The sequence below is a fragment of the Amblyomma americanum genome, chromosome 6 (assembly GCF_052857255.1).
Source record: "Amblyomma americanum isolate KBUSLIRL-KWMA chromosome 6, ASM5285725v1, whole genome shotgun sequence".
NCBI classification, from domain to species: domain Eukaryota; kingdom Metazoa; phylum Arthropoda; class Arachnida; order Ixodida; family Ixodidae; genus Amblyomma; species Amblyomma americanum.
This window is the reverse complement of record NC_135502.1, coordinates 50,095,811-50,107,581: the sequence shown is the minus strand read 5'-3', so window position 1 is coordinate 50,107,581 and position 11,771 is coordinate 50,095,811. Positions and strand designations below refer to the sequence as shown.

Genomic DNA, 11,771 nt, shown 5'->3' with positions numbered 1-11,771 from the left:
ATTTGTTCTCCTTGATTTTGACTACGATATCATAAACTCGAGTTTGCTCCGCGGCCCATTCTGCTGGCTTCCTGTCTCCTAACTTTACACTTATCAACTTAATCTCCATAACTTTCCACGAACTCCATGGAATGCTCATCCTGAACTTGTGAGCTCATCGTCACCCTCACTATAGAGCATCTTATTGTATAAGTACATGGCAAAATAATAATTGATGCACAAATGTTTTTGTACAGCTTTGGTTACTCCTTACTTTGGCCCACTTTATTACGATAGCGGAGAATGAACTCCAAGGAGTATGAACGATATGTCTGAAGCTTCTTCACCCTTGCACCATGTGAGACATAACAGAAGTTTTCAAGCGAAGTTTACAAGATTTTCGCCTTATTTTGTCATTGCTGTCACTTCAATGATTATGAATGTTACTGCCTAGATTGTATGCATCATGGAAATAAAATTGCTTTGTTGAAGAAAAATAAGCCAGCCAACGGTTATCAGTTTCGAGACCGGAACTGGAGTCAATAGACCGATGGCTCGATCCGCGGGTGCACGTTTACTATCTTTCTTTATTAGCTCGAGAGCGATTGTCGTCTGCGCTGGATGAAGGCTTTTAAAACCCTAGTGACCTTTGGAGGCTGGAGCGATTTCGCCAGCTGATCTGTGATTTGTGACCCTTTAATTATAGCAAATATAAACCTTTGCGGGAGGGCTGCTGAGCCCGAGAACCCTCTGGCCTTCCCCTCCAGCCTTGCCCCGACGATCAGCTTGAGATGCTTATCGGCTCGTGTGGCCGGAAGGGTACTCTCTGGGCTGGGTGAGTGAATAAGTGGGGAAAGATCGTATGTGGGCATTCCCAGATTGGGCTGGAACAAGTGGCCAAACTAAGAGGATTGGAATGAATTCGTTTGAATATGTCGCCAATGAGTGCTTTGTAAGCGGGCATATATGGAGTGGAAAGGAGGGTATATGATGCAGCTTTTCCTACTACTGCATGACGGTGTGATATTCAAGGGGCTGGTTCGGGTGTGAGTGTGTGGTTGTGGGCTGGGATGAAAAAGCAAATGCACCTCCATGCTCCTGCACCACAAGTTTCGAAAAACTGCGAAACTCTCCGGCACCGTAGGGGGAAAGAATGAGAAAGGGAGTATAATAATAATAATAATAATTGGTTTTTGGGGAAAGGAAATGGCGCAGTATCTGTCTCATATATCTTTGGACACCTGAACCGTGCCGTAAGGGAAGGGATAAAGGAGGGAGTGAAAGAAGAAAGGAAGAATAGGTGCCGTAGTGGAGGGCTCCGGAATAATTTCGACCACCTGGAGATCTTTAACGTGCACTGACATCGCACAGCACACGGGCGCCTTAGCGTTTTTCCTCCATAAAAACGCAGCCGCCGCGGTCGGGTTCGAACCCGGGAACTCCGGATCAGTAGTCGAGCGCCCTAACCACTGAGCCACCGCGGCGGGGCCGGGAGTATAATGGAAGGATCAGAATGTGAACGGCCAATATTAAATGGGCGGATTAGCACGGGCAAGCCAAGATACGCATGTCCAGCATTCTCGGACAAAAATTTTGAAATTGCAAAAATTTAATAAACTGTAATGGAAATATTGAAGGTAATGGTCCATTTTTTGTGATATGCAGCATACTTTTTTCTTTTAAACTGTTTCCATTGATCGCATCCAGCAGTTAAGACTGCCGTAGAACACCAAAGGGGGACGCTTTTCATGATAGCAAAAGGGTAATAGAAAAAAAAAACAGACTGCCGGCCGTCTGGTGATCTGAGCACATATTTATTGAAATCTTACACTATATGAAAAAAAAAACGCGTTCATAAACGATTTCCCGCTCAAAAATGCTTTCATCCAGAATTGTTGGGTACGGTATACTCTATGGAGTGTGGGCCCAGCACCTTGTGTTCGGATCTGTGATGTCGCAACACGAGCAAAAAAAAGAAAGAATGGTTATGAGGGGAGGAACTGCCTCACTCTAGGCGGACACCTCAACGCGCCGTGAGGAAAGGGATAAAGGAGAGCGTGAAAAACATCCGAAGACTGCAGTGCCCCCTGAGGGGAGCGAATTGTAAAGTGGACGTCTAGTAAGGAGAAATACAGTCACTGTGTCACTTAATTTGCTTGCACACCTCTTTCGCGTCCTGCGGGAAATGATGTGGAATGAAGGCACATAAGAGGACGTTATGAAGCGAGAAAAGCCACGGTAATCCGCCTTTTTTTTCACAACATGTGGCGCCCTCTGGGGAGTGACGAAAATTCGCCCTGCTAGGACACGGAGTACCCGAGTTCGAAACCGACCACGGCGGCCGCGTTTCGATGGAGGCGAAACGCAAAAGGTGCCTGTGTGCTGTGCGATGTCAGTGCACGTTAAAGATCCCGAGGTGGTCGAAATTATTCCGGAGACCTCCACTACGGCATCTCTTTCTCTTTCTATTCTTTCACTCTCACCTTCCACCCTTCCCTTACGGCGCGGTACTGTGTCCAGCTACATATGTGAGACAATTACTGCGCCATTTCCTTTCCTGAAAAACCAATTTAAGTTGAAAACAAACGCACGTGGGAGACGCAGGCGCGATCTGGTTCCACGAGGAGCCAGCTACGCCTGCGAAGTGACAAGTGTGTGTGTGTGTGCTTGACAGCTGCCGCCATCTGTCGCATGTGCCTTTCACCAACGTGAACTGCGCATGTGCCGTAGGAGCTTAAATAATAATTGGTTTTTGGGGAAAGGAAATGGCGCGGTATCTGTCTCATATATTGTTGGACACCTGAACCGCGCCGTAAGGGAAGGGATAAAGGAGGGAGTGAAAGAAAAGAGGAAGCGAGAGGTGCCGTAGTGGAGGGCTCCGGAATAATTTCGGCCACCTGGGGATCTTTAACGTGCACTGACATCGCACAGCACACGGGAGCCTTAGCGTTTTGCCTCCATAAAAACGCAGCCGCCGCGGTCGGGATCGAACCCCGGAACTCCGGATCAGTAGCCGAGCGCCCCAACCACTGAGCCACCACGGCGGGTACAGTAGTAGGAGCTTGCGATTTCATTTTCAACCAGTGCAGCTGGAGGAGAAGAGTCGCACATGCGCAGAGCGGCCTTGTGAAAAAGGCGCATTGTCCCACACAGACACCTCAACCGAACCGTGACGCCCGTGTGCTGTGCAATGTTAGTGCACGACAAGGATCCCCAGGTGGTCGAAATTACTCCACGGAGCCCACCACTACGGCACCTCTTTCCTTTTCTTTTGACCCCACCATCCTTCCCTTCCGTCACGGCGCGGTCGAGGTGTCCACCAAGGAGTTACTGTTCCATTTCCACTCCTTAAAAAAAAAACATTGCCACTATATAAAGGCCCAGGGTCGTGTTTCACTACACCAGTTATGCAACGAATCACCGCCGCGCTTTCGCAGTCCGCACGCCCTGCACGACATCCAGATGGCTCGCTTCTACGCTAGCTGCCTCAGTTACGCCCGCAAGCGCCCAAGCATGCGCGCCTCATCCGTGCTCGGGCGCATGGGCCTCAACGAGAGCTCCTGGATCGGCTTCTCTAGTCTGCAGCAGCTCTTTGACCACGTCGTGTCTGCCAGCTTTGATACGGGTCTGGCAGGCGTGGTTCGCGTCGGCAAGAGCGCGGTGGACGGGCGCCTAGTTGTCGACGTCGGCGAGAGCCTGCGCTCAACGCTCGGTGACCAGACCACCTCGTTCCTGAGGGTCACGCTTCGGGAGCTCGGCTGGCGCAAGAATCTCTCGCTAGTGGCCGCTATCGGGAACCTGGACGCCGGCGTAGAGACGGCGAGGAATGGGGGAAAGGTCTCTGCACCTTCCAGCGTCATCAACGTCATGGAGGTACGATACGCAGAGTTCTCGGAAATCATGTTAGGCCGTAAGAAGGCGAACGAATGAGTGAAAGAACAGTAAATGACATGCAGTGAGGATTTGAAAAAAAAATGGCGGTGGTTTAGCTCTGGTTAAACCTGGAGTGACGCGATAGCTACAGCTGGCCAAGTGGAACTTTCTCAGTTGAATTGCAAAGTTAGTCTTTCGCTGCTCCGTTTCGCTGGGCGTTCCTCCTTCATCTTCGTCCCACTTGACACGGCGCATGCGCACAGCTGCTGCAGCTCGGTTTCGCCGGCGCGCCGTGCCGCCGGTAGCAGCAGCTGCTCCGCCCCACGTGGGTGGTCACGTGACCAACCAGGTGACGAACCACGTGATCAGCCACGGAGCCACGCCATAGAGAAACATACTTCGTACCATAGAGAAACATAGTATGCTTCATCACGTGACCAACCACGTGACAGCGTGGCGGTGCAGCCACAGGGTGGAGTCGCCGCCACGCTGAACACTCGAAATGCTATCGTAATGCAGCTATCGCTACAAAATTCGGTTCAGTGAATACTGTCGGAACGAGCAGCTAAATATAAGGTACCCCACTCGGTGCCACGACTAAGGTTATATTACACGCAGTGATGGCGAGTGCAGTACTTAACCTTGCGTGAATCTCTGCCCTTCAGCAGTTCTGCACTCCACTCTAATGGCAACCTTTCAGCCTTCATTAATTATTGACAACTTATGGGCTGAATCGCGACGATACTATGATCGTACAGGGCTGTAGGTTTGTTATTGGAAACATGATACAGGGGGTTTTCATATATGAGATTTAGGCAAGAACTCAAGGTCGTTATTGCTTAATATTTTACGTATTTCTCTACTAATAGAAGCAGCTAATAATTGCGTTTCTTAAATTTGATAGCGCGCGCACTCCGCACCGATAAATTCGGCCACAGTGGTAAAGGCACTAGTGCGTCAATTGAGCAATAAAAGGGTGGGGGTGGCAGCGGTAATTAATGAGCACCAAGCAATTATTTATGCCAGATGCCTATTAATGCCTTCTTTCCGGAAGAAATTTATATGTGACAGATTTTCTAGCAGTATTAAAGATATCTCACTGATGTTTCCTGCGTTTAACGAAAACTGCGTGCTTTACCGTGCTGCTAAATATAGTGTACTAAGATGGAGATGCCTGGAACCGCCACTAGTTGGCACAATCTTTGCAGTGAAGTATTGTTTTCTGTTGTGTTCAAGAACGGAGCGACACCGACTCCAAGCCTGACCTGGGCCGAAGCTCTAAACCAGCCCTTCTCATCACCCAACGGATCCAACAATGTTGCGGGTGCCTTTGTCACCGCCCGGGCCCAGGACGCCATGAAAGCCACGACTACCCTTCTGGCACAGGTTGACCTGAAGGTGGCAGGTCTGTACTCGCTGCTGGTGATGCTGGCGCAAGTGATGAAGTACCCCTACCTGCTGGCGACCAACTTCGCCAGCTTCGAGGACGTATCTCTGTGCCTGCAGGTGCGCGATCCTGCATGGTTCTCGGTGTGGCATACAATCAGAGTTTCGCTTCGGCAACAGAGCGGTACTAAGTCCTGCTGTACGGTGTTTTAAAGGGCACTAACCGAATGGTTGCGTCTGGACCTGTATATAGCAACGAAACTTTTTTTTTAATGTGACAGTTTTAATGGGGCAAAGACAGAAAGCTTTCTGTTGTCCGCATTTTTGCCTTGAAAGAGTCCTACGGGCCCATTAATCACGAAAATTAGCTCAAAACAAAACACCAGTGCGCCGGGTGAATAATTAATTACAAACGATACTGTACAAGCGCTTTCGGTCTCGGTGGGCGCCAGTCCTGAAACGTACATTGACGACATGGCCGACCTGACAGCCTGGACTACCATACTCCTGATAACGTCTGTGTTGCCGGCAAGCATTGGCTGTTCCTGCGAAGAATCAATATGGTTCCGGTGACGCCACAGTAATTAGGTCAAGTGCACCTTGACGTCACTCGATTCCGGTGGAAATGCCCAGCGGCTACTCGTACAGCATTCAAAGCCATATTAAAACATGTTCCACTCCCCTCCTGCCACTGAGACTTGCTAGGAGGCACCATCTTGCGCCCGTTAAACAAATCATTGTTTCTTCGCGTTCGAAATTTTGGTTACGTATCCTTTTTAAGGTTGTGGGGATTATAATGTGGTCGGAGCTTTCGTGCCGGCGGCTTTGCTGCGGTACGGCTTCGTTTATGGATCGCAAGGGAGTGGTTATGGATAAAGCAAACCCGCCGCGGTGGCTCAGTGGTTAGGGCGCTCGACTACTGATCCGGAGTTCCCGGGTTCGAACCCGACCGCGGCGGCTGCGTTTTTATGGAGGAAAAACGCTAAGGCGCCCGTGTGCTGTGCGATGTCAGTGCACGTTAAAGATCCCCAGGTGGTCGAAATTATTCCGGAGCCCTCCACTACGGCACCTCTCTCTTCCTTTCTTCTTTCACTCCCTCCTTTACCCTTTCCTTACGGCGCGGTTCAGGTGTCCAGCGATATATGAGACAGATACTGCGCCATTTCCTTTCCCCAAAAAACCAATTATATATAAAGCAAAGGCACATCCTTCTCACCAAGGAATCCGGAACTTCTTTTAGAATGTTGGGGGTGGGGGAGACTTCGAGTTTGTTTTGCTATGTATTTATTTACTTATTTTTCACTTTTCGATTCTGTATTTGTTGATTCTATAAAAGCTAAAGTGAAATGGGAAGCTTTATAAAGGTGCACTATCACGATGGAAAGAAACGCGAACAGAGCGGAGCCTAACCGCTCCGCTTTTAGAATTTCTTTTCATCACGCTATTACTTCGGTGGTAGCAAAAAGATGCTAGAGTCGTCTGTGATGCATGACTGTGACGTCTTTTTCTTACTACTCTGGTAAAATCGCGATCAAAAGAAATTCTAAAAGCGGAGCGCTTAGGCCATACTCATGAACAGAGGTTAGTCAATCAAGCAGCTGGAGACTTGGGGGGGGGGGGGGGCGGCTGCCACTGTTCTCTGTGGAGAAATGTTGCGGGAGTCACCGCTGTGCCTTACCCCACTCCCCCGGTTCCGGAGTCTCTGGTTCTCACTCACAGTGGACACCTGAACCACACCGTGAACAAATGCCGGGGTGAAAGGTGACGAGAGAGAGGAAGCCGTAGTAGAGAGCTCTGGACTAATTTCGACCACCTGGGGTTCTTTAAAGTGCCGTGACATCGCATATAGAGGGCACAAACAGTCGCTTATGTATTTCGCCTCCATCGAAATGCGCTCGCCGCAGCTGGTAATCTATCTGGCGACCGTGGGTCAGCCACAGTGACGAAGCCACAGTAGCAAGCAGTCTCTACGCAAGCGTTCGGTGAAGAGACCCACAGTCACAAAGAGCACGCTTTCACGTGGTTCTCTGCTGTGTCGGCAGGCCACCGGCGAGCACATGGAAGGCCATTTCACCTCATGGCTGGCCCGTTCCCTCGAAGACGGCGGTGTACCTACTTATTTGGATGCCATGGTTGCCGCTCTGAACCGGGCGATCGAAAGGAGCACCTGGCTCAACGATAACCTCGCAGTGAACCTCGCCGACGTCACCGAAAGACTTGTGGTTAAGAGGGCAGGTAATTCAATATACACTTGGTTTTCTAGCTAATATATGCAAATTCTCCACAGGCGCAATTGATGGCGTTTCGGTGCCTCTGAAACGGGAACGCAAGGAAACTGTAAATTGTGGGGGTTAACGTCCCGAAGCGACACATGGGTCAAGGGGAACGCCGTAGTGAAGTGCTCCGGATTAATTTAGACCACCAGGGGTTCTTTAACGTGCGCTAACATTGCAAAGCATATCCATGGGCGCCCGGTCGCTACGGCCGGGATTGAGCCCGGTTCCTCCGGCTGAATAGCGGAATGCTCTAGCTGCTGAGCCACTGCGACTTGGATGCATATGGTAATGGAAGATACATATAATGCGAAGACGTGCGAATAGGTTCCACAAGTAATACCCCTGTCACACGGTACATGTAATGTCATTCGCAGCGAATGACATTACGTGTTAATGGCGTTTTTCTGGCGCTCCATGGCAGTGCGCTAAGCTAACAACGCTATAAGGCTTGCACTAAATAGCAGCAGACATAAATGAGTAACGAGGCGCCAATAGGCGGCATTTCTTCGTCTTGAAGGTGCGGTTCAACACAAATAATATGCGTTCGTTCCAGCGGCCTCCGCCATGTTGGTTCTATATCACGGTATATTTTTTTTAACTTCCCTTTCTCAAATTTTGAAGCGGGCTCATACAGTTACGAATTTCGCATTTTATGAACTTCGCGCGCAAATAGCAACCTTCATTAATGCTGGCAATCTGTTTCAAACAACATGGCCTCCCGGATATGAAAATCGAAGAGGCTATTTACCCTGGGAGCTAGGTAACGCAGTATCTACGTTGAATGCATCTGTCGGTGTACAGCCTTGCTTGCTACGCAGAATTTTCCTGCTGAGAGAATACGCCTTTCTTTAAGGAGCAGGGTGTGCTGCTGGGCGAGTTGGTTTGACATTGTGAACACTGAAGCGCTGGCAGACGACGGACAAAGGGAGGACGAGACACACAGCGCGCTGTGTCTCGTCCTCCCTTTGTTTGTCGTCTGCCAGCGCTTCAGTGTTCACAATTTCTTTAAGGGCTTCATCATATGCAAGTAGCTACGACATCACGTCTGCTTCCAACCTAGAGTGATAGTCAAAGCTAAGAAATCCAAAACGAATTCCACTTTTTGTGACATCGTTAGTGTGACTTGTGCAAGAAAGCTGCAGCTGGTTCATCTATATCTTTCTCTCTGTATAAAGGTGTCGTGAGCGAGGACTGTGTGAGTGAAGACACCATGGCACCCGGGCAGGCACCCGGAATAGATTACAATGACGACTTTTTGGCCAACATTCTGCTGGCCCACAAGATGGCGGCATCCTGCCTCCGCGTCGACGTGGTCGCCAATAGAACCGCGGCCACCATCATTCCACAGCTGGAAGGACTAATCACGCATGGGCCTGCGGACGCTCTGGTCGTCCCTACCGCGGTGGTCACACCGGATTTGCTGCACGTCGACGCCAGGGAGCCGAGTCTGGACTACTCGACCCTGGGTGTGATGCTTCTCGTCGAGTGGGCTCACGCCGTCTCCGATCGCAGACCGGAGCTCGCGAAGCGCCTGCACGAGTACGCCCAGTGCATCCGCAAGGATGCCGCCAGCCTACTCCTGGTAAGCGCAGTCGCATCTTCCAAGGGATGAGAATAGGTAAAACCCTAAAACGGCGCCAAAAACTACGCCGTCCCAACAATCAACCGGGACACTTCAAAAGCTCCTAATGGCTGAAGTGGAAATCTATCCATATGCACTTTTCATGTGTTCGGAACACTGAGGATGCTACACGAGTTGCACAGCCGCATGTACGTTTGCGGGCTTGTCATGCTAATCACGCGCCGTGCATGTATGTGTGCACAGGCCTCTACATAAGGGAGGGCCGGAGCTCATGATAGCTTAATTTCTTCTGGGTAGCAGGGAACAATATTGGACAAAATATGCAGCCTCGCCTCCCCCCCCCCCCCCATATCGTTTATGGGGGCTCATTGCCTCTTCTGCGCCCCCACCCCCTCATTCGCCCTAACCTAGCTCTGCGCCTCGTGCGCGAGACGTGAGATCGACCTGCTCCATAGCCGCCGCCAGTCCGTCGGTTTACACATGGTACAGGCTTTCCCTTGGCCTGGTGCTCGCCTTCTCTGGGGTTAAATGTTCGGGAGAAATAGGTCCTTGACCCTACTGTTTCCACATTAAAAACACGTTAGCCATTGCGCCAAGGTAGTGCACTCTAGCCGAACTGTCCTGTGCCATTAACCTAAAAGTATATATATACCACAATCGTCATCATTTCTGCGGTCGCATGCAGATATGTCTGCCTGGTGCAGGCGAACAACGTTACCGACGCCAGCCTTCGTACCATAGTGTTCCTGCCTTGGGCCCTGGACTTAGCCTTGGCCGCTGCCAGGTCTCAGTGGCGAGCCAACGATAGGGTGCGGAACCTCGAAGGCACGACCTCTGCTGGAGATATCCCCCCCGTCGAGAGCGTCGCCACTGATCGACTCAGGGTGCAGCTGTTCTTCCGGCGCTTCTGTCAGACCACTTGCGGGGACAAAGAGGCGGCCAAGATCTGCGCCTACGGCGTGCTGCGCTCGGGCCAGTTCGCCAAGGCCTTCCAGTGCACGTGGCCCGACACGGACGCCGACTGTTGATAGGCGCGTGATATGTGCTCACGCGTGGACTGCATTCGCGTAGGGACCTTACACGGACTTCATTGAAGAAAACGCATGAAAGAAAGGGGCGGAGAAAGTAAAAGAAACTTTTGATTACGATCGGTATTCTAGACCTACAGACTGTGAGAAAATAAGGGTGTACGCTCGAACTGAACGAGCGATTAGCACTACGGTGATCGATGAAATTATTGTTTAAATGAAACGCTTCGCAAAGCAATGCTTTTGTAGCGATCGATAGCTACGTTACGCTAGCATTTCGAGCCTTCAGCGTGGCGGCGCCGTTGGTCACGTGGGTTGATCACGTGGTGCGGCCGTTGGTCACGTGGTGCGGAGCAGCTGCTGCTGCCGGCGGCGCGGCGCGCAACAGCTTTGCGCATGCGCCGTGTCAAGTGGGACGAAGATGAAGAAGGAACGCCCAGCGGAACGGAGCGGCGAAAAACAGACATTGCAATTGAGCGAGTCTCACTCGGCCAGCTGTAGCTATCGCTTCATTCCAGGTTTAGCCGGAGCTAAACCACAGCCATTTTTTTTGTTTGGTGGTTATGCGCGCATGTAGCACACCTAGCTAGAAGGCCACGTGGATATGCATAAGGCTTGGGCTAAACAAAACCTTGAACAGCCGCTTCTCAATCCCTTAATTGCCTTTAACCTCCTTTGAAAGTTAATTATAGGCCCGCTTGTAGCAACAGGTGAACATATGACAGTGAAGCCAATTATAGTTTGCCGCAGAAGCAAAACTAACATTAATTGTGAACCTAGAATTTGTGTGCTGCAATCATAATGGGTATACCACGATTTAAAAATTTAGCTGAAATAATTTAAACAGGAACAAAGATTTGATGTGTCTAGGATGCTAAAGGACACCGCCTCACAAATATCCTCCAGCAAGAATTTTTTAGATGCGCTTCGTAGAAGCTGTTATCTGTATAGTCAAAATTTGAATTTCCGCGTCTTCGCGCCTTTCCCTATCCTCTCGTCACTTTTTGTACACTGAAATGTCGGCTTTCCTCCGCCGGCCCCTCGCACTCGCCCCCTCCTCCGGCTGCCGACGCGCTCGAACCAACACTAGCAGTCCGCTGCTGACGTCACGATCGAGCGCGGATTCGGGCGAAAGCCCAGCACCGCAGGTCGCCGCTATGCGCAAAAGCGGTCTTTAACTCCCTCCTTTATCCCTTCCCTTACGGCGCGGTTCAGGTGTCCAACGATATATGAGACAGATACTGCGCCATTTCCTTTCCACCAAAAACCAATTATTATTAATTATTATTTAAAAGTGGGCAGTTTTAAAAAAATTGTATTGTAAATTATCGGCTCGCTTTTGAGGTCTTGTACGCGGCATGAACGCTCGTTGGCCTCTACTCTACATAATACGAGCATTTTATAGCCAACCTCAAACCCCCTTTTCAAGGACCCTTTAATGCAAGAAATTTGCTAGAGCTTAGCAATTGGTAGGAAGCAGAACTCACCGAGAGCTGTTCTGCGGCTGTTGGCATTTCCTTTCTTTGGGCACAATGAAAGGCAACGGCTTGACCGTTGTGTCACCCGACTGCTCATTCTCCCCCGTAGAAATTTCTTCCATCAAACATGACTTCATGTGTCACGCGATTTATCAAACCGGATGTTGTA

General features: G+C 50.3%; 1 protein-coding gene across 1 annotated transcript; it reads left to right on the top strand.

Moving 5' to 3' along the window:
- Window positions 1-3,429: 3,429 nt before the first annotated feature.
- LOC144094703 (uncharacterized) lies at window positions 3,430-10,209 on the top strand. The gene is made up of 5 exons (XM_077628621.1): window positions 3,430-3,852; window positions 5,089-5,358; window positions 7,281-7,473; window positions 8,690-9,096; window positions 9,801-10,209. Exons 1-5 carry the CDS (start codon window positions 3,442-3,444, stop codon window positions 10,122-10,124), a joined length of 1,605 nt encoding a protein of 534 aa, XP_077484747.1. The 5' UTR covers window positions 3,430-3,441; the 3' UTR covers window positions 10,125-10,209.
- Window positions 10,210-11,771: the final 1,562 nt, after the last annotated feature.